General features: G+C 36.0%; 1 protein-coding gene across 1 annotated transcript in view; it reads left to right on the plus strand.

Moving 5' to 3' along the window:
- Positions 1-24,479, plus strand: part of LOC101891214 (histone-lysine N-methyltransferase set1) — a 49,890-nt gene extending 25,411 nt beyond the window's left edge. The window contains exons 7-10 of the mRNA XM_005177993.4: positions 17,879-17,996; positions 18,058-18,449; positions 23,476-23,750; positions 23,824-24,479. Of these exons, the coding sequence (XP_005178050.2) occupies positions 17,879-17,996; positions 18,058-18,449; positions 23,476-23,750; positions 23,824-23,887 (849 nt within the window). The 3' untranslated portion in view covers positions 23,888-24,479. The remainder of the gene's footprint in view (positions 1-17,878; positions 17,997-18,057; positions 18,450-23,475; positions 23,751-23,823) is intronic.
- Positions 24,480-24,764: the final 285 nt, after the last annotated feature.

The following is a 24,764-nucleotide window of genomic DNA, read 5'->3' on the forward strand; positions in this document are numbered from 1 at the left end:
GGTGTTTTCTTTTCCCATCATAGGACGTCGTAATAGGTCCAATAATTCATCATTTAGACGACAATCTGCGTACTCGACTTCGAATAAAAGAAAGAATCTTTTGTCTACAAATCCATATGTTTGTAAATTTGAAGATGTCATCCTACATTGTACAGTTCATATATGGCCAAGCACTGGATATCAATAAATTACTAATTTTCTCTCAAACCCCTATGAACGGTATGAACGGCATCTGCCAAAGCGTATTTTTTGATGATAATATAAAATAACGTTTCAAAAGACATAGAACAGGGAAAGCGAACAGATCAAGAGTCTCGGTTAACTTCGGCAAGAAGTGTTATGAACATGGCAAATTTTGAATGAATGCTGGTTTTGAATGAAGGTTTTTGCCATGTTAACCTCCATTACATGGATTTATTTGACGAAACATTCTATACATTTATGAATTAAGGGGAACTCCTCCACCATTGGGTAAAGAAAACGTTTTTATATAAAAGTATCTGGATTCAAACGTGTTCCACTTTAAACTACAAATACCAGTAAGACCGTTAGACCTAAAAAATCTATAATGTGGGTGAGGCCGTTATTTGGGGGCCACACCTAAACGGCAATCTATATAGACAATTTTATACTACAAGGATTGTTATGTATTGCGAGTTTTAAATACCAAATTTGAAACAATTTGGTGGGTAAATGTGACTAGGATCATCAAATGCCGAATATCGGGAGATACCGTTATATAGCGGCTATACCGAAACGTGCACCCATATATCTCATTTTCAGTGCCAACCATCCTAGAATTTTGCTTTGCGTCAAATAATGTGGACTGTATCGTGCTTTCAACAGACTGAAGGACATCGTTAAATCGACTTCGAATTTTTTCAAGGTGGAGGGTACAAAAACGAAACGAGGCTTTTGTTCGGTGTGGAAGGCATAGGATAAAAACATAATATTTTAAGTAAATTTTGAACATTTAAATGTGCCTTTAATCAAGAGCTTAAGAACTTAAACTAATCGTTTAGCTGCAACCTAATACCTTTAACAAACTGAGTGAGATGAAAAAACTGCAACTAACTTCAGACTGCTGTCATTTCTAAGCCACATTGTGTCTTGTAACATCGCTCCTAACCGTGATACTGGTAGCGTAGCCCGACGTCAAGGAAGTGGACGGAAAAAAACAGCAACATCAGCAGAAATGGTTCGAAAAGTAAAGAAGCGACTTGATCGAAAATCGTGTCGCAGTGGCCGAAAAATGGCTCGTGAGCAGAACATATCGCAATACCCCATTCGGCAAATATTGAAAAATGAGTTCGGGGCATAGCCATTGAAATTCCAAAAAGTGCAAGAACATACACCGTTTTCTCCGATGAGTAAACATTCGTTGTCCAGCAGTTTGTAACCAAACAAAATTATCGTGTTTACTTGCCAAAGAGGTTAGCTGAAAATGTGCACCTTCGGTTGGCCACCAGAACTCAAGCGCAGGCCATGGTGATGGTATGGGCTGCCATAACAGCCGATGGTCGCTCTCCGCTCGTATTAATCGGCCGTGGCATCATAGTAAATGCCGAACATTATCGCGGAAATATTCTAGAGGGTGTATTAAAGCCTTATTAAAGCGTGTGACGGTTTCATTGGCCGTTTGAATGGCCATATGGCGTTTGACTTTGTTGCCGTTTTTTATCTCACGCTGTATATTTGCGAGATAGCGTTCTACTCCATTCGATTCCAAAACATATAATTTCGACCCAATCCGATGGAAAATATGGCAAATACATTAAGAATTTCTCGACATGATTTATTCTACCGATTAATATTTCAAAATATCAAATTACAGCCACTTTCTGTGAAGAATGCGGCCAAGGCCTTTTATAATAAATTTTAAATAATTATAACATTTGATTTTGGATATTGTTGTCGTAACTTTCAAAGGCCGAAAGCCAGGATATGGGGGCAACACCAAATTGTGGACCGAATCGAAATGTTTCTGCGGGAATAGTTTGTAGGCTTTGAGAAAGTACTGGTAACGCAATCGAAAGCTTCAACATGCTTTAAATTGCAAAAATAACATTTTTAAAATGTATACCAAATAAAACAAGTAAAAAAGCTGTAAGTTCGGCCGGGCCGAACTTTAAATACCCTCCACCATTTGGTACAAATTTGGCAATTTCCAAAAAATAAAACCAGTTAAAAATTCTGTTAAAATCTTAAAAATACCGAATGCTTATACGACGACGTGGGCCTGCATAGGCAACTTTTGTCATAAATTATTACAATATTTAAATGCGAAACTTGAAGAAAAATATGTTTATAATGTAGCTAAAATCGTCAAAATACCGAATATGGGGGGTACTGTTATATGGGGGCTATACGAAGACGTGGACCTGCACAGACAATTTTCTGGCATGGGCTGAAGTATCCATTACGAACTTCACATACGAAATTTGAAACAATCCCTGTAAATAACGTCGCTAAAATCATTAAAATACCGAATATCGGGGGGTACCGTTATATGGGGGCTATATGAAGACGTGGACCTACATGGCTCATTCTTTGACTTTGGATGAAGTATCCATTACGAACTTCAAATACCAAATTTGAAACGATTCCGGTAAACAATGTCGCTAAAATCATCAAAATACCGAATATCAGGGGGTACCGTTATATGGGGGCTATATGAAGACGTGGACCTACATGGCTCGTTTTTTGATTTTGGATGTAGTATCCATTACGAACTTCAAATACCAAATTTGAAACGATTCCGGTAAACAATGTCGCTAAAATCATCAAAAAACCGAATATAGGGGGGTACCGTTATATGGGGGCTACAGGAAGACGTGGACCTGCACAGACAATTTTCTGGCATGGGCTGAAGTATCCATTACGAACTTCACATACGAAATTTGAAACAATCCCTGTAAATAACGTCGCTAAAATCATCAAAATACCGAATATCGGGAGGTACCGTTATATGGGGGCTATATGATAACTTGGACCTACATGGCCCATTTACGAACTTAACCTGCCTACTGGGAAAAAATACATGTGTGCAAAATTTTAGCCTTCTATCTCAATTTGTTCGAAAGATAGCGTGATTACAACAGACAGACAGACAGACGGACAGACAGACAGACAGACAGACAGACATGGCTAAATCGTCTTAGAATTTTACGCTGATCAAGAATATATATACTTTGTTGGGTCTGACATGAATATTTCGAGGAGTTACAAACGGAATGACAAAATTAATATACCCTCCATAGTATGGTGGAGGGTATAAAATACCAAAGCGAATTTACAAGGTGACACACTTAGGCCAGGACAGATAGACTGAGGCGTAGTTTTTCATACTGATTAAGAATATATACTTTTCAGAGTCTTAAATACGAACGGCATGACAATGCTATACCCTCCTCCGTACTACGGTGGAGGATATACAATTATATTTTCCATACCCACTTTAACATGCCACTACGCGGCGATGTGATCTAATGTTAAACCGTATGTTCGTCACAATACCACCAACCGTACAAAGACGTGTGCTCTCCCCAGCTATAACACATTCAGATGATAATTTTTCTACATTTTTTGTTTTCAGCTTAATATGATGTACGACATTACTTTCGTTTATAGCCAAGTTAATTCGACTCATATGCAAGCAGTTGTATGCCTAGGTGTGTGTGTGTGTGTGTGTGCGCGTGTGCTCTCGTCAGCAACATAGTACTTCGGCTAGTGTTAGGTTTTGCTGCAGTACACGGTGAAGACTAACTGGCTCCAGCCACAACAACAACAACAATTTGGCATTTTCATTTTGGTTAGTCAACCAACTAACCAACCAACCAAATAGATCAGCTTTGGAAGCAATTCCTAATTTACTCAGACGTTCACTCTAAAGCTGCCGTCACGCTCATTCAATCCGTATGTACGGGATAAAATAAATAAAGCTCTCGTATTTGGTTATTTCAACGCTCTACTCTACGGCTGCTCGCCAGGTCTTTTACTGTTTTCTTCTCCATCATCATCATCAACATTATATTTTGGTTGTAAAATTCGTGTCCAATTGCATTGCGGACGAGCGAATTAATGTTCCAGTCAGTAGCAATTCGAGATTCAAGCCAAAACAACTGTCGGTGCTGCGATTTCGGCGCGGAGTAAAACAGAAATTCGGTCATAAACAAACATTTCGTGCTTCGTACGATTAATAAACACATCGTTGAATTGTGGCTTGCAGGTTGTTGATTCATACTTGAACAACAGGAACAACAACAACAATAACAATTGAAAAATTACAGGCACACAAAGAACAACAACACAACGGCGCACTTTACACTCGGTGGTGGTATTACAATCGAAAATTGACTTCATTACACAATTGGCCCCATAGCGCACCTTTTCACCCACCGTCCGTCCGTCCCTTGGGTCAGTATAGAAATGAGAAATAAACGAATGGTCTGAAAAGAGTAGCATTGCCGCTTTGTTGTATCCCAGCCAGCCACCAGCCAGTAAATGAGCGTGTAATATCGCGTACTCTCAATTAAATGAATGCCCAAAAGGAAAACATCAAAATAAATTTCGACATTTCGACAAAGTTAAAATTAAATTTCGGCAAATAAATGTCAAAGATGAGCTTAACATGCTAAATAAACTGAAGTGCGGAGCGTCTTTGCGAAAGATTAAAGTGATTATTTTAGGCGAACTGTGATATTCATATGTATTTGTTGTAAAATTCGTTGAGGTTGTCGGAACACACGCAATCATATGATTTGACCATGACCACCATCACCATTCCCCACAAGAGCAACAACAATGGGAGTGCCAGCAGAGGAAGCAGCCACAATGACGTGCCACCACAAGACGCTTTGGCAAATGTTGGCGATTCGCTAAAATATCACCCGCGTCGGCATTACAAAAAGGATTCCCGATTCGTCTTCGATTTGTATACGCTGTGTTACGATGAGAACGAGAGTGTCGACACAGTGGAATTGTTCACATCGATTGTCAATAATACGGCGGGCAATTGGATGGAAGAGGTACGGAAATGTGAAAACACCAGGTTTTACATTAGTTGTGTTCGATAACCTAAGAACTCTTGTTTTTTTAATTGTTACAAAATGTGGTTCCATAACCTAAAAGTCCAGTACAGTGAGAGCGAGTGCAGAGAGTAATTTTGACAATTTAGTTGTTGAGAGTTTGCAATTGTCTAGCATCTGATGTGGAGATGTTGATAAATATCTTCCACGCATCGGACTTTTTTGCACATTCATCTTGCAATTGAGACCACAGACAATGTAGGGGCGACTCATCCAAAGCCTGTATACAATTTCTAATGACCAGCGGACTGCTGGACAGTAAGATATAATCATTAAGTTCTATTGGGAGAGTTCAAGCGTTGTTCATATGAAAATTTAGAATATAACAGTGTTGGCTGGTTTGTTCGGGATACCGTAGTATTTTGTCGTTGCAGGTTGAACGAAAGCATAACAAGGGGAGAAAGATGTAAATGTTTATAAGTGCGGTTGTAAGATTTAGAAGACTTTCCAAAAGAATTTTAGTTTTATTTAATTCTTTGGTTCCTCTTCTATTGACCTTACGATCTCGTCACTTAGGTAAAAAAATGTTTTTTGTCATAGAAGTTATTTTTAAAATAACTTCTGGGGAGAATATCCCAGACAAAAAACAAGGGAACTGATGAGGATTGGTGGCTCTTTCCGAAACCTAGGTATTCCCTGCCTTACTCCCTGGTAAACATTACCATCGTTCCCCACTAATAAACAAACGTTGTTTTTATAAAAACAACAATGAAGGGATAAAGCCTGATCATTTTGCAACAACAAAATTTAGAATATAGTAAAAATACAAGATTTAATAATCGTTAAGTTGAAACAACAAAAAATGACTACACATTCTGTCTCCAATTACTGCGGATGTTGTCTTCGATGTAAACCAAAAACTCTTAGCAAACAATTTCGCTCTTTACGCTCTTTTACTAGAGTTTTGCGTAAAAATGAAAGAAAATTGTAAAAAAGTAAAGAGGGAGCAATCAGCTGACTGATAAAAACAAAACAATTTCTTGAAAACCATTTGCAAGAATTATTACGAATTTACGTTGGACAAATGATATCCTCCATACTGAGGGAATTGAACCAATTGAGAGTATGTCTAGGTGGGGGGAAATGGGACTAAACTATATAAAATCAAAATTTTCTGCCAGGAAGGTTTTACTTCACAAAATACTCGCAAGTCATGGCCATTGAGATACGGGGTATTGTATGGGTACTGGGTACGTGTCCAACGTAACTTAATTGTAACAATTTCATTGAAGAAGGATTAGATATCCTCTAGGAACTTAAACAATTAAATCACTAACAATTTCCAAGTACTTGAATTGGGGTTGTACCATAATATGGCGCCTATAAAGAAACATTGCCGTTTCGGAGAAGGAAACGAGCAGTTATGCAGCAGTGGGAGTCGCGAAAAAGTGACGTCTCTCGCAGAAAAATACCTTGTCAAATTTCCCAGTATTGAAAACAGATTCCCATCTCTGACTTGTGTATATGTAATGGATTTATAAAGTTACATTTTGACAATGAAATTTATTCAAAAGAAAATTTTTGAAAAAAAAGAACTTTAAACATATGATTGCATGACTTTACCCTCTTAATTCTACCATGACTAAATGCGTGGTATAGTTCACGGTAAAGGAATACAGGTAGATGCATCAACGCTTGGGAACATTAATATGTCAATATTTTAAAATGCTTTTTTAACAAGTCGAAGGTTGTTATGATAGGCATTTTTTTAAACAATTTTTAGACACTTGAATAATTTTTCTTTCAGAAATTGGCTTGACAGTTCATTGTCCCATTATCGTGTCGATGCTATCATTCAGGGGAATGATATGAAAGCATTAAAATTAAATATTTGAGGAACAATTCTTCTGCATTTTAAAACTAATAATCAGAATTCCGAAAATGAACACCATGGTAGAATGAAGAAGGTAAAGTCATGTAATCATACGTTCACATTTTTTTTAAACGTTTCATTTGACAACACCTCATTGCCAAAATTTATACTGTATGCATACGCATATCAGAGATGGGAACCTAATTTCTATGCAGTGAAATTCGACAAGGTATATTTCAGAAAATGGAGAGATGGATACGATAATTTGAAATTACTTTACCTTCTTAATTTTACCATGATGAACACTTTTGAAATTAAAATAATTTATTGAAAATTAATTGTTTTCTTTATATTTTTGGACATATAAGGTGTGTCTGGTTACCCTAAAATTTGTAACAATTGTTACAAATTGTTACTGGAACGTTACGTCTGTTAACCCGAAAGTTCTGCAACAGAGAGCGGTTGGAGAGAGAAATTTTGACAGTTCTTTCAGTGAGAGTTTGCAAATTCTTGCTGGACAAATTTCTTCTTCAATCTCTTGCAACTCTTCTTCTTCTCATTCGTCGACATTCAATCAGATGTTTTCTATTGTTTATTTATTTCTTTTTGTGATTTTAATTTGAAAATATTGTTTTGGAATTAGCAAGACTAATTGTTTTTGGAGAACAACTTTATAAAATGTGAAAAACATAAATATTAATATGTAATAATAAAAAATAAAAGACTATTTCCAACATTTTTAGACAAATGCCACTAGCAATAGGTTTAAAGGATTCCGCGGAACACATCAAATCTATCTTCCTTTTATTGCTCATATTTTTATTTTATTGTCAATTTCCTTTTTATTTATAAAACTTATGAAATTGGTGGTGGTTCCTTTCGTTTAATTATTTTAATGGCGGGCAAATTGGTTTGTTTTGACAAATCAGCTGATTAGTTGCAAGCTTCTGCAGGAACACCGTCTGTTTACTTTTCGCATTTTCCTTGCAAAAGAGAATAAAACTACCTTACTCTCTCAGAAAGATGTTGCTGGACAATTCCTGCAGGGAAAGTAACCAGACACACCTATAATTTCGACATCTATTACGTTTGTTGAACAACAACACTTGCTGTTACCTGTATTATTCTACCATGAACTTAACTTGACCGATTGTCATTAATTACATTTGGGTAAGCCGTTAGTGGTGAGAAATTGCTCTGCAGTCTAACCTGAAATGGCTCAGCTCCGAAAGGTTCATGTGCTCATGATGACAGTCCCAATCTGAACTCGTTCGGGGGATATAGAATTAGAAAAGACAAATTATAATCGAATTGTTCGGAAAATAGGGTGATGTCAAGCAACAAATTGCGCATAAATACGTTCATGTACAATAGCTTACCCATATTGTACCATATAAGTGGTTAATGGCCCAAACATTACTGGTTTTTTTATTTGAAACATATATTCCTATATTAAAAACATGGGTTATTCTCGGGCAGTGCTAAACGGGTAGTTTCCTACACTACTATTCTATGAGGTGAAGAAACTTCAGATCTAGACCGCTTTGGTACTCGTTAACGAATCTTTTAAAGTACCACTTGATCTCTAAAAACCTTCTTTTTTCATGTTCCTCTCTATAATTTCGCCTGTTACAGTTTATGAACATCCTCAATTGGAGTCATTACTCCTGCTCCAAATACCAACTTGTTGCAAGTAAAAACTTGAAAGTTGTATAAACGGCGAATACCCCATTACAATGTATTGCCAACAAACTACCTTCTGCACTATATACCAAAAGGTTAAAAATAATATTCATTATTCGTTAACTAATTGCAAATCAAAATAACGCACATTCATTATTACCAAGTAATGTGTTTCATCATTACCGAGTACAAAACCGAAGGTTCTGAGTTCGAAACTCGACGTCGGCAATCTCAGAAAAAGAAAGTATTAAAATACGATGAGTTAGTTAATGGTGCAGAGCATGGCAGAAGAATACAGGTAGATGCATCAACGCTTGGGAGCATTGATATGTCAAAAAAATTTAAATGTTTTTTCAAATATAAGTAGATTTTTATATGTTTTCTTATACTACGTCATTCGGAGGCTATTACAATTTGCGTTTTTCAACAATTTTTACAAATTTAAATAATTTTTCATTCAACATTTTTAATTCCAAAATTGGTTTGACAGTTCATTGTCCCAGCAGCTGTGTCGACGCGTCTACCTATATTCTTCTACCATGGTGCAGAGGTAAAGTACTTTTAACAAGCCTTTATGTTTATGACACAATGAGTGGCGTATTGAAATACAAATCATAAGAGCAGTTTACCAAAACAAAAATGTAGAAAAGTGGATTCTAAAATTATGTTCTAATTATTTGTTGACTTTAAATCGACCACTTATTTCGGGAAGCATGTCTTTATAAAAATAATGGGATAGTAGGCTGGTCTGTAAGTAGTTACGACTGCAAAAAATCGTTTAAGAATCTCATCTTTTGATAACAGCTAATAATAGGTTTGGTAATGACTCTTTCGGGAAATTGTTAGTGCCCAAGATAATAGCAACTTTATGCGATTCCAAGCTGGTACACTGGGGTTATCTTTTAATCGAGATAAAATGTATGCTGTTCAAAAATATATGTTTTGAACATATTTTACTAGGCCTCAGAAGTATATTTCTGGACATTCGCAATAGAATGGCAACATTCATTTAACATTTATGTGAGGAATTGACGAATATCGGGTTATTGGTGTAAATAATAGTTCTGTCTGTTTACTTTTACTGCAAGAATTGCCCAGCGACTTCTACCTTTAGAGAATTAGGTAGTTTTATTTTGTTTCGTAAGGAAACTGAAAAATAGTAAATAGAAATAAAAACTGTAAAAAACTGCAAGCTATCTGCTCATTTGTCAAAAATTTGTCCGTCATAAAAAGAAACAAAGAAACCCAACTTTGTATTTTATTAAAAATAAAAATGGAAATTACCCAAAAATATAATTTTTTTTGTCAAGAATATGCAAACTCCCTTTTGTGTTTACAAACTACATCCGATTACAATTTGTTACATTTGTTTATACCCTCCACCGTAGTAAGGAGGGTATATTAACTGTGTCCTTCCACTTGTAAATCTTCGAAATACTCGTGATAAACCCTACAAAGTATAAGTATTCTTGGTCAGGGTAGAATTCTAAGACGATTTAGCTATGTCCGTGTGTTTGTTGTAATCACTCTGTATTTCCATTCAGATAGAAGGTTAAAATACATTACACATGTAGAAGGTATAGGCAGAATAAGTTAGTAAATAGGTAACTGACTTGCTCATTAAATAATTATTAATTGTTATTTTTACTTGTTTGGTAACCCGACAGGCCTAATATGTAATCAATTTCACTAACAATAGATCAAAGTCCATCCTCTTGATAAGCTTACGTCCGGGTGCAATCAACATATTTGTCAAGCAAATATTGGCAATAGATTTGGTCCAGGTTGAGAGAATTCCTTGTCTTCATCACATGACCTATAGTCGGATTCTCTACTTGGAACAATGAAGACAGGGTAGGCTAAGTTAAAAAAAAACTTGAATGTAAAGATACCTACCTGTATGGATTGCAATGTTAGAATTACTATCAAAACAAAAGCAACAAGTTGTTTATTTTTAAAGAAATGAATGAATTAATAAACAAACAAAAAAAAAAAAAAACGCGAAAATTGAATGAATCTCAAGATTTCTTTTCAAAAAGTGTAAATCTTGTCCATACATACGTTGTAATACGCATTTTGGTTACAACCCTGGCCGACCAGAAGGCAAATTCTCAAAAAATACAACTTTACCACCTACATTTATTATTGTGGCGAAAAAGTGGACAATTCGCTTTGACGTTGCGGCGAATCTCTGTTTGTTGAAAATATCTTTATTTTTGTTAAATGTAAACCAAAAACAAGTCATGTTTCAAGTCTTTCAAGGATGAATTCTACTCATTCGCAAAATCCTAGGTCATATTTGTCGTCCTGGTTTCTTAATTTTATAATTGTGTCCCGCAGAAACCCATACCTCCACTTACCATACTTTTGTTCTAAACGTAAAAGTTATGTAATTGTACGGTGTTTGGCTGGAAAATCATTGACATCCGTCTTTTAAATCAATGGAATAGTGCTCTTGAACATGGGAAATCAAGACAAAAACAGATGGCTAGATTGCAGAAAAAAAAACAAGTAAAAAGCTGTAAGTTCGACCGTGTCGATTTTTGAATAGCCTCCACCATTTAGAAAGAATTTGGCAATTTTCAAAAAAGAAAAATAAAATCCGTTTAAATTCTATTAAAACTTAAAAATACCGAATGTAGCCGTTATGTTAGGGTCTATACGACGACGTGGACCTGCACTGACAATTTTTTGTCATAGGTGAATTTTGGTGAATAATGGCGCTAAATTAGTCAAAATACCGACAAAAGGGAGGTACCATTATATGGGGGATATGCCAAAACGTGGACCTACATAACTCATTTCAATACCAAAAGTTCTGCAGACATAATACACATTTGAGTAAAATTTTATCAACCTACTTCATTTCGTTCGGAAGCTAGAGTGATTTCCACTGACGGACGGACATCGCTAAATCGACATAGAATTTTATACTGATGAAAAATATATATACGATGTGGGAATGACATACTTAATATACCCTCCATACTATGGTGGAGCGAATAAAAAACCGTATAGAGTGCTAGGGAAAGATTTATTTAGAAGTGTTTCGATATTACTGTAACTACATCATACATTTCTGATTCCACATAGACATGGAGGTAAGTGTTTGGGTTCTCTGATTTCCCATTATATCAAGTCTCTTGGTGGAAAGTTTTGGGCGATGCCATAGCAAGTGCTCGATGGCGCCTTCTTTTCACTGTATTGCACTACATCGTCTTACGTTATTCCATACCTTTCTCTGGGAGTTTTGTTATATGTTGCAGTGGTTTCTCATTTAGAATTGCAATATTCTTAAAATTCACTTGTAGAAGTGGGGTCCTGTTGATCGCTGATTGATCTTTTCATCGTTACCGACAATCCGAATAATATAGTAAACATAGGCAAAATATTTTAGATTAAACAAGTAATAAAGCATTAAGTTCGGCCGGGCCGAACCCCTTGAATACCCTCCACCATTTGGAACGAATTAAAAAAATTAAAAAAAAAATAAAATCCATTAAAAATTCTTTTAAAATCTTTAAAATATCTAATAAAGAAAGGTGCCGATATATGGGGGGATATACGATATTGTGGACCTATAAAGGCAAATCTATGTCTGCGTGTAAAGTACTTACAAGGAACTCCTTGTGTGGATTTTCAGATAATTCCATTGGAAAAAGTGGCTAAAATCATCAAAATACCGATACTATATTGTGGACCTATATAGACAATTCCGTTTCAGGGGTAAAGTGCTCACAAAGAACTCCGTGTGTGGATTTTCAGACAATACGATTGGAAAATGTGGCTCAAATCATCAAAATACCGAATATCGCGGGGTACCGTTATATGGGAGCTACACGTTATCGTTAACCTATATAGAGAAATCTCTGTCGGGGGATAAAGTGCTCACAAAGAACCCCTTGTGTACAAAGAACCCCTTATGACCATTCCGTTGAAAAATATGGCTAAAAACATTAAAATACCGAATATCGGGGGTACTGTTATATGAGGGCTATACGATATCGTGGACCTATATAGATAATTCTCTGCCGAGGTATAAAGTACCCACAAGGAACTCCTTGTGTGGATTTTCAGACAATTCCGATGAAAAATGTGGGTAAAATCAAAAAAAAAAATGCCGAATATCGTGGGGTACCGTTATATGGGGGATATACGATATCGTGGACCTGTATAAACAATTCTCTCTCAGGGGGTGAAGTATTCACAAGGAACTACTTGTGTGTATTTTAAGACAATTCCATTGAAAAGTGTGGCTAACATCATCAAAATACCGAGTAGGGGGGGGGGGGGGTACAGTTATATGGGGGATATACGATATCGTGGACCTATATAGAAAATTCTTTTTGAGGGGGTAAAATGCCCACAAAGGACTCCTTTTGTGGAATTTCAGACAATTCCATTGAAAAATGTGGATAAAATCATCAAAATACCAAATATCGGGGGTACCGTAATATAGGGGCCTATACGATATCGTGGGCCTATATAGATAATTCTCTGCCGAGGTATAAAGTACCCACAAGGAACTCCTTGTGTGGATTTTCAGACAATTCCGTTGAAAAAAGTGGGTAAATTCATCAAAATACCGAATATCGGGGGGTACCGTTATATGAGGGATATACGATATCGTGGACCTGTATAGACAATTCTCTCTCAGGGGGTAAAACACTCACAAGAAACTACTTGTGTGGATTTTAAGACAATTCCATTGAAAAAAATGGGGGATATACGATATCGTGGACCTATATAGACAATTATTTTTGAGGGGGTAAAATGCCCACAAAGGACTCCTTTTGTGGAATTTCAGACAATTCCATTGAAAAATGTGGCTAACATCATCAAAATACCGAATATCGGGGGTACCGTTATGTGGGGGCTATACGATATCGTGGACCGATATAGCCCATCTTCGAACTTGACCTGCCTGCAGACAAAAGAGAGATCTGTGCAAAATTTTAGCTTCCTATCTTAATTCGTTTAGACTGTAGCGTGATTACAACAGACGGACAGACGGACGGACAGGGCTAAATCGTCTTAGAATTTTACGCTGATCAAGAATATATATACTTTGTTGGGTCTAAAATGATTATTTCGATGAGTTACAAACGGAATGACGAACTTAATATACCCTCCATACTTTTTTGGTGGAGGGTATAAAAACCGTCGCTATTTTGACTTCACACCATTTGTCTTATTAAAATGATCTGCACATACTTTCAATATGGTTGGAAAATAGATGTTTTTCATGATCCTTTCATGGCAAAATTAAGAAAGTAAATTCGTTTCAAAAAAGACTATCCGTCTCTGTATTTTGTGTACTTTGATTTGTCAAATTTCACTGAATAAAAAACAGGTTCCCATCTCTGATTTATGTGATACAATGAATTTATGAAATATGAATAACTTTTTAAAAAAATTTTAACATATGATCGCATTTTTACATATTTGAAAATTCTCAGGATTTATTATGATCCACGTTACAAAAAACAGCAAACCACAATGTCTTGATTGAGTTTTGTATTTCTTATTTTGTTTGACATATGTTGTAATTGTAAAGCGAATTCAAATTATGTTGACAGTGAATGAAGGTATTAGGTATTGGTCTTACTTGTCGACCTTATAATTGATCCATCGTGACAACTGAATTTGAATATTTTCTCAATAATTTTCATATATGGTCTGTTCCAGAACTGCAAGAATGTAAAAGTTTTTACTATGATAACCGAATTTCCCCTAATGATATCGAAAAAAATTGCATAACTAGAAGATTCTTGCAGGTACTGGAACAGAGCAATAATTGAATAGGAACACACACAAGCACAAATTAGTCTGACATTTTAAGGCAAATGATAATTAAGATCGATTGGTTTCTTGATTTCATTGCACTACGAGTAGTCCCAAATTTAATTGAACAGTGTACATTCATAATTTTGTGTTTTAAAGTTACCAATATTGGTCGGTAACTCAAACTTTGCAATCCTTTTTTTTGTGTATATGCAATTTTCAACTACTAATACCTATGAAGATTTCGGAGCAATAGATTTCGGTGTCCAATCTGTTCCATAGGCGTGTCAGAGGGTTCTTCGACCAGGCTACAGATTTAGATTCGTATCATTTAAGGCGTTGTTATTCCATAGATTTTTCGCAGTTGTTTCACTTTGTCGCATCGAATTTTATCTAGATACTTTTATGTAACAGGTAGCATGGATTACGAGTCATTTGACAGGAAATCATTGTGTTCAGACACATTGAACAATATACTCTGCTCCACCCTAATGTACCTGTGTAAGTGCAGATATGCACATGTGCATCCTGTACGATATTGATCACATGCAATTCTTTTCATAAAGTATTCGCAGCAGCCCAATACCAGGAACAAGTATTTAAATGTCTTTCATATGGTTTACTTTTCCCTGATCGCTTTTACCTACGACGGCGAAACAATGAAGACCGCTTAACAGAACAATTCCAACCCTAATCCAAATGAGGCTCTAAGAGTAACCTTTATTGCATTTCGGACATCTGTTTGGGTGGGTAAGAGCTGTCTGGCCGAGCCTGGCGATGTATGTATGTATGTATGTATGTGTGGATGAGTGTGTGAGAGAATGTGCAGCACAACTTGTGTCTACTGCTGCGTCTTGGAAGAAAAATTTGTGGGAGGTAGAAAACACATCTACATACTTCATTGTCGTTGAAACAAAACAAGTCCATACGTGGTATTGGTTTTTCCTTAGTTTACTTTTTCATAGTTTTTGCTGTTATTCCAGTATTGAGACCTCAAACGCAGATAGTACAGATAAGACAAGACAGAGCCAAAAAATGGCAACCCTGTGAAAATACCTCTGTTGTAATGATATCACCGCTGAAGCAATCTGCAAATTTTTGGAAAGGTCTACGGAATAGAATTTGATACCACATTTTTGGATTTTCAAACTTTTATTCGTTTCTATAGTTATGGTTTTTATATTAACGTGCCTCTGTCATGAGCTGTTACTCTGAGTACTGGAGACACAAACCATTTGCTCAAAATGCATTTTGTCCAGTCTTTACCATTTTTTTGGTCTTTCAGATAGTGAGATGGTTCAGATGGTGGTACTGTGCTCATTATAGGAGTTTTCTTTCGAGATTTGTATAAAATTTATTAAAATACACTAATATCTCCTCACTTTTTATACCCTCCACCATACTATGGAGGGTATATTAATTTTGTCATTCCGTTTGTAACTCCTCGAAATATTCATGTCAGACCCAACAAAGTATATATATTCTTGATCAGCGTAAAATTCTAAGACGATTTAGCCATGTCCGTCTGTCTGTCTGTGTGTCTGTCTGTCTGTCTGTCTGTCCGTCTGTCTGTCTGTCTGTCTGTCTGTCTGTTGTAATCACGCTATCTTTCGAACAAATTGAGATAGAAGGCTAAAATTTTGTACACATGTATTTTTTCCCAGTAGGCAGGTTAAGTTCGTAAATGGGCCATGTAGGTCCAAGTTATCATGTAGCCCCCATATAACGGTACCTCCCGATATTCGGTATTTTGATGATTTTAGCGACATTATTCACCGGAATTATTTCAAATTTGGCATTTGAAGTTTGTAATGGATGCTACAGCCTAAGACAGAAAATTATCTGTGCAGGTCCACGTCTTCCTGTAGCCCCCATATAACGGTACCCCCCGATATTCGGTTTTTTGATGATTTTAGCGACATTGTTTACCGAAATCGTTTCAAATTTGGTATTTGAAGTTCGTAATGGATACTACATCCTAAATCAAAAAATGAGCCATGTAGGTCCACGTCTTCATATAGCCCCCATATAACGGTACCCCCGATATTCGGTTTTTTGATGATTTTAGCGACATTGTTTACCGAAATCGTTTCAAATTTGGTATTTGAAGTTCGTAATGGATACTTCATCCAAAGTCAAAGAATGAGCCATGTAGGTCCACGTCTTCATATAGCCCCCATATAACGGTACCCCCCGATATTCGGTATTTTAATGATTTTAGCGACATTATTTACAGGGATTGTTTCAGATTTCGTATGTGAAGTTCGTAATGGATACTTCAGCCCATGCCAGAAAATTGTCTGTGCAGGTCCACGTCTTCGTATAGCCCCCATATAACGGTACCCCCCATATTCGGTATTTTGACGATTTTAGCTACATTATAAACAGATTTTTCTTCAAGTTTCGCATTAAAATGTTGTAATAATTTATGACAAAAGTTGCCTATGCAGGCTCACGTCGTCGTATAAGCATTCGGTATTTTTAAGATTTTAACAGAATTTTTAACGGGTTTTAATTTTGGAAATTGCCAAATTTGTACCAAATGGTGGAGGGTATTAAAAGTTCGGCCCGGCCGAACTTACAGCTTTTTTACTTGTTTTGTCTGACATCTATAGTCGTCCTCGTTATTATTCTCAGCATTTGGGAAAAGATATAAAATTCCCGATTTCGGTAAATTTGAGAAACTAATTCGTTTTTAAAAGTAAATCAATGAACAATGTGTGCGGAATTTCTCCCGATATCTTCTACTGTACGTAAGTGTGTGTGTGTGTGTTTGTATTTTTTTGATTGGAACATCTGCTCTTTATTTATGGGAAGATATGCTGTTTATTCTCTCACTCACACACACACACACGCAGGCCTTCTACTCCTTGTCTAAGATCAGGGTTGGACAGAAGCATCAGGCAAACATGTTCATCATAGATAGGGTGTTTGAGTGTTCTGACGATGAAGCGCCGATCGAACGCTTCAAGCAAGGATAAAAAAAACTGATGAGAACACTTACGTGACGGTCAATCAGTGTCGAACTGTCGGTGGGGTGACACACTCACATCTGTAGGAGAGGTTTTCTTTTGAGCGTATTTTTTCTTTTTTGTAAAGTGTTTTTTTTTTTCTCTCAACATCCCTGTGATATTTTTGCATCAAAGATGTTCGAAAAGTTCATATTCGATTTGAAATTCAATTTATTGCCAAATTTAAATCGGCGCCTGCTGTACAAATACAAGACTTGTTCACAAAATGAGGGCGACTGTGTCGATGGAATGTTTCCGAGAGTGTATAGCCAAAGCAAATTCACCAATATCGAATTGACTCTGTTCACCAACGATGCATCCTTTTGCGATGCGGAGTTCCTGTACAACATTGTTGACAAATTCCTAAGGGTGACCGATCCCAATGTAGAGGAATCCAAGAGATATAGTGTAAGAGATTTAGGGAATGCAAATGAATGGATATAGAACTCATAATACGCAGCTAACACACCTAATTAATTCTATTTGTTCTCCTCCCGCAGAGACGCAATGATCGGGAAGAAATACGGCGCCGTTTGGCCATGGGAGCTGAGGAAAACTGCAATGAGCACCAGGAGAGATCACCATGGAAATCGGGCACCCAATCACGCTTACAGAGCGGTATGAATGAGAGATGCATCTCTGTTGGGGACCAAATTAATTTAATGTGTTTCTCTTACAGATTTTTCTCGCATTACCGGCATGTCATCGGACACAGAAAGCCATAGTTCAGATTCGGAGACTTGTCCCAAGCTATCGAAGTCTAAAACACAGTACAGCATTCACAATTTTGGCGGTACACCGGTAGCGGTTGCCTCTGTGACCAGTAAAGTGACAGATAACACTCAATTACATCCATATCACGGCCGACCACTGTCGATCAGCTGTTCCAACAACACCATCAACAACAATGCTGGAGGCAAGCAAACACCAACACAAAAGGAACATGACATGTCGGCCATATACAGCAACGAGGATCTGGAGTGTGATTTCTTTACCAAACAGGCCAAATTACAAATTGAAGCGCGAATGGCCCTGGCACAGGCCAAAGAAATGGCCCATATGCAAATGGAGGTAAGTTGAGTGGGTATTCATGTGGGGTATCTCTTGGGAATACAAGTTGATTAAACAACAGATAAACTATGGATAAAACTTGTAATCAAATTATGAATTAACGGCACGGAAACACCAGGAACCTTAAAACCAATCCACAGACATTTTAGCTTTAAGTTCACTGAAAGAAAGTTGAGAATCTATAAAATACAGTTTTACGAACATAATGTTACCGAGGGTGTCATACGGGGACAACCACTTCGGAAGCACTTTCGTACTGCATTCCATTATATATTAGATTTCCGCGAAGTCCGATACAAGGATGGTGAAGACCATCCCGTTTTAGACGAAACACATCTATTAATTTATAATTGAGACATTTCCATGCTATTTCATTAGTGAACAGTGTTTAAAGCGTATTTTCAAAATCCATACTTCAAATCAGGTTATATAGGAGTCGAAATAATATAAAATATTACCCAAAACCAATTTAATAAAGGAGCGAAGTCAGCGCTTATCAATATATCACATTATCAAAATATGCCATACATGCTACAATACTCGTTCGACCAAATTTGTTCAGTAATAAGTTATTAGAACGAGAGCATCATCACCCGCCAAATTCCCAAAAAGCTGATCTACTTCGGCTACTGAAAAGGATTTCAAGTAAAGTGTATAAACCAAAAATAAAAGTTGTCAATTCTTATACTTCAAAGATCAATCCTATGTCTTGAACACTCATGACAGTATAGCGGAAAGAAAAAATAGTTTTTAGGGGGAAGAAGGCTGAAGAAAATGTGGCATTTACCTCATAAAACGTCCATTTTTCCCATAGAACTTGCTTTTCTTCTTTGTTGTCTGTTTGCGGATATACTTAATTACACATCTTCTATATCTATAAAAGAGGAAAATGTTTGTATGTTTGTTTGTTTGTAATTTATGGACTCGAAAACCGCTGAATAGATTTTCCTGAAAATTTCCATATATACTGCAACATCGCCTGAAAGTAACATAGGCTATATACATTTTTGAATTTCCACTTGGAACTGGAGATATCGCATCAGAATCGGAGGTACCTCCCAAAAATTTAGATTTTATATGCACATATCTATTGATTGGTTGAAGATACAGTCTCCAAATTTGGAATACGTAACGGAATTTGGAACAAAAATAAGTTTGCCAAATTATATTGTAATCGGTTCAGATTTGGATATAGCTCCCATATATATTTTCGACCGATTTCGTTCATTTGATGCCTCAAACACAATATGAATGTTCGATTCCAATGAAATTTGGAATGTGTGACGGGATTTAATCCGAAAATAAATCTGTCAAATTATATTGAAATCGGTTCAGATTTGGATATAGCTCCCATATACATTTTCGGCCGATTTCATGTATTTGGTGGACCAAACACGATATGTATTTCCAATTGTAATGAAATTTAAAATAAGTAACGGAATTGGGAGCCAAAATGAATTTGTCAAATTAAATTGAAATCGGTCCAGATTTGGATATAAATCCCATATATATATTTTCGACCGATTTCATGTATTTGATGCACCAAACACGCTATGTATCTCTAATTTCAATGAAATTTGGAATGTGTAGCGGAAATTAAAACAAATATACATTTGTCAAATTATATTAAAATCGGTTCAGATTTGGATATAGCTCCCATATATATTTTCCGCCGATTTCACATATTTCATGCACAAAACACGATACGTATTTCCGATTCCAATGAAATTCGGCATGAGTGGCTAAATTTGGTACAAAAATAAATTTGACAAATTATAATCAAATACGCTCAGATTTGATTATAGCTCCCATATATATACTCAGCCAATTTCACATATTTGATGCACCCAAAGCGAGAGAGACAAAATCTGGCACGAGAAAAAATTGCCAAACTATATTGAAATCAGTTGAGGTTTGGATATAGCTAACATATCTATTTCGGCCGATTTCATATATGTTATGCACCAAACATGATATATATGACCGATACCAATGAAATTCAGAATGTGGCGGAATTTGGTTACAATAATAAATATGACAAATTAATTGGAAATTAGTTAAGATTTGGATATAGCTCCCATGTATATATTATCGGCCGATTTATTATATTTAAAGCGGATCAGATTGGGATATGATTATAATAAGAACCATTGACCCACAACGCCTTAGGCTAACACTAAAAAACAACACAACAATTGATTTGAAATACGCTTATTACGGCGAAGTATGATGCTATCTCGAATTCACTAATTGCAATAGAAATGCCACTCAACTTCAAAAGATTGCAGTTTACTGCACGCTTGGTATTTGCTATGAAATAAATAAATCCGAAGGACAAACCCTTCGTTTTGGTTATTTACGCATTAAAGTAGTGCAATATTTTTTTTTTAATTTTTAAATTTGTTTTTTTTTTTTAACCAACATATGTTCGTAAATAAAATTTTGAATGCATATTAAAAAAAGAATAGGGGTAGCGAAGCGCACCGGGTTCAGCTAGTTATTTTATAAAAGGAAATATCCTAAAATGTGAAATGGTCCCACGACTTTTCTCTCCATATTTATAAGTTCCCTGCAATGGGTGTAAATCATAACTAATAATAAAATACAAAATGAATCACCGATTTTCGTGAAAAAGTTAGTTGTGGTGCCTCCCATATTGTAATATTTGTATCAATATTTCTTCAGATAGAAGCTATGGACCTATTTTTCTCGTATAATGCAACCGGCGTCTATTGATCTATTCTCCTTTCAAACGTGTGTTTTATTAGTTGCCATGGCATGGAACAGAAGGTTGCCAATACCAGCAGTTGACAAAGTGGATGGTGATAAAATAGACTCTTAGTGGCCAAAGAATAACTACTTATTTTGGCAGATATGTAAATATAATTGGCAGTAGGTTGATTTCTAAGTGAAGGGTGTCCCAGCTAGAACGACAATTTTAAATTTTAACATATATTTAACAAGTAGAAAAGCAGCGGATCAAATTTTGAATATCCTCTACCATTTCCAAAAATTTTGGAAATTTTCAAAAAGAAAATTCTGTTAAAAATCATAAAAATACCGTATATAGGGAGGTACAGTTATATGGGGGCTATACGAAGACCTGGACCTGTATAGACAATTTTCTGTCACAGATTGAAGTACTCATAACGAACTAGAAATAGGAAATTTGAAACAGTTCCGGTGAATAATGTCGGAACAAGCATCAAAATACAAAATATGGGGAGATATTGTTGGACAATTCCAAAAGTCCTGCAGACCAAACAGATATCTGAGTAGAATTTTATCAACCTCTTCAATTTGTTCGAAATCTTTAGTTATTTCCACAGACGGACGGACACCGTTAAATCGACATTATGCTAATCAAGAATATATACACATTGTGGGGTATAAAATGTATATTTCGAGGTGTTAAAAACGGAATGACAAACTTAATATACAGAATGTAAAGAAGACAGAATGAGGTTAGGTATGGAACAAGATATCGTGCAGATGTCCGGCGCTGATTTGCAGGCACGCGCTCGAATTTTTTCAAAGACTGTTTCGCACAAATGCCGCGTCATTTCTTAAATACAGCGTCCAATTCCATAATATATGCCTTGATTCATCGTCGTCTAATTCGCATAAGCCAGCAACTTAAAAAAACCCTAAAAAATCTAAATGTATTAAATTGCACGATCTGGGCAATTCTGGTCTTCAAAACGTGAAATAAGACGACCGGGAAATGACATGTGGCGTTTTTTTGAAACCATAAGCCCTCCACATTAATTTCTTAAATTCTAGGCAAGAGAGAACGATACCGAACACAACGAACTCGTTGAGGATGAAATTGCTTCTCGTGAACCACTCGAGGATTTTCCTTGCCCCAAAGACTACAATTCTCCCAAGTGGCGAAGCCGTCAAGATGGAAATGGCCCTTGTCATTGAAGGCAAAATTAGCAAAATTAGCATTTTCATGTTGTCTCTTCAATGCTCAATTATCGAACTCCCTTCGCCGCCCATGGTCAGATGGCCTCAGTGCCTTAGTCAGTTGAGCTTTGTAAGCATGGAGATGTAAATTTTTCATCTAAATTCGCTGTATAGTGAATTCGGAGCACCAATTTGTTGGGCCCGGGGCCGAATTAGTGGTGGATGGAGTTTGAGCGACATCGTTACATACATCTGCGTCGATCGAACTTGTCGAAGGCTCATTGTTGCCTTTACATCACTTACAGACCGAGTTTCGACAAATTTATCCATTAATCTCTTAACAGTTTACCCTTTTGGAACATTATTGTAATTCCACATTGATCTCAACTATGGAAGTGGGTTGTTCATTCGTGTGTCTATTTTTACTAACCTCGCACCTTCTACTAGCAAACAAAAACAATTGCTCAAATGTCAAACAACGACACTTCGAATGGCGCCAAATTAAAAAAAATGTATTCCAATTGGGACACCCTTTAGTTTTGATTGCAAAAAATTAATTCAACATCCATTATTTGGTAATGGGTTAGTTATCCTTAACCAAATGCGAATGCGAGAAAAAATGCAAGTCCAAAGCGTAATCCAGTTCAAAAGTTCAAATAATAAGGGATAGATTAAAGGGTATCAGTTTAGGGAAAATCGTAACGTTTGGTTAATTCGGACATTAAACCATTTTCGCATAAATATTAAAATTTTAGAAACCCTTATTAATTGTTTGCAAGACTATTGCGTGTATGACACAAAATTCAAATTTCTTCACTTAAGCCCTGTTGATATGGACAGACTGGAAGTGGAATAAATTTGAATATTTCGAAAGATCGGAAATTGAAGAATACGTTCGATATGGACCAGAAGAATTCGTGATTTTAAGAATAGCCTATGCTTGAACTTTTCGTTTACGAGTTAAAAATATTATTTCGAATTACATTAACGATTTTACCAACATAATTTTCAGTTATTATATTATTGTTATTATATAACAAGATTTACTGGTGGTATTTTTCTTAAAAATTGTTATCTCCCTAATTAAACCCTTCATTCTTGTTTTTATTTTATTTAGATTGAACGTCAAAATCAATCCGTTTCACCAATAACCGCCATCATACGAGGCTCCTTGGAGAAAGTCGGTGTGCGAATGACACCGGATAAACGTCGGGTGTCACGACAAATGTTGACCGAAATGAACATAGCCCAACTGCAGATTCTGGTCAACAGTCTGCACACACACATTGAGGAACTTAACGAAACGCTTGTTAACTATCTTATGGAGCGCGACGACTTACACGACAGTCAGGACGCAATGCTAGTCGACATAGAGGAACTCACACGCTACATGTAAGTTTGGTTTAAACCAACGTTCGACATTGCAGGGCATGAAATAAGCTGTCTACTGTCTTTTCAATTTCAGCGGAGCAAAAGAACATATCGCCCAGCAGGAACGGATATCAGCACTAAATAAATTTTCAAAATAAAAACAAACGTGCACACACACACACACAGTTGTTTTAGTGGCGTAGAAAAAAAAAAGAAAAACAAGATCGATCGGTCACAAGGACGACGAAGGCGATACAAGTTAATAATAATTCTATTACGAAAATTTAATTATATATCTAAAAAAAACAAAATGAAACTCTTAGATAAAGGCAATGTTTATTAAGTTTATTAATTTAATTATACCCCAAAGGATTCTTACATAACTCTTACTTCAGCCAAGTATAAACAAACCCACATACATACATATATACACTGCATACTTACGTACACATATGCTATACATATATATATATAATTATATATAGGTACATAACATAAAAAACAAACTCTTACATATATGAACATATTTACGATAATTTAAAATTACAAAAACAAAACATAACAAAAACAGACAATTCTCAAAACGGCAACAACCACAACAAAAACAAAAAAAAGAAATTAAATGAAATGAAATATAAAAAAGAGACAAAATTATTATTACTATTATTATTAGAGTGTTCTGCAATGCATCTCTCTTTAAATAAAATTTAAACGAGTTACATTCAAAATTAACGCAAATCTAAAGGAAAATATGTGTTTTATTCAAAAGCCGGTACGGTGTGTTTTAAGGCGATATGTTAGACCCTACGCCAGACTGTGGTACAGGGTATTATGTCATTGTGTCTGAGTCGATTTATTCATGTCCGTCCGTCTGTCTAAATGTTTTTGTAAACCAACTACAGGTCGCATTTATTGTCTGATTGAAATTAAACTTTCTAAAAATCCTATAGCAATTGGTGATAAGCGGTGCAAATTTGAATATATATCTCCCATATATATCTTCGTCCGATTTCAATTTGATTGTGCGCCAAATAT

The sequence above is a fragment of the Musca domestica genome, unplaced genomic scaffold (genome assembly GCF_030504385.1).
Source record: "Musca domestica strain aabys unplaced genomic scaffold, Musca_domestica.polishedcontigs.V.1.1 5, whole genome shotgun sequence".
Taxonomy (NCBI): Eukaryota; Metazoa; Arthropoda; class Insecta; order Diptera; family Muscidae; genus Musca; species Musca domestica.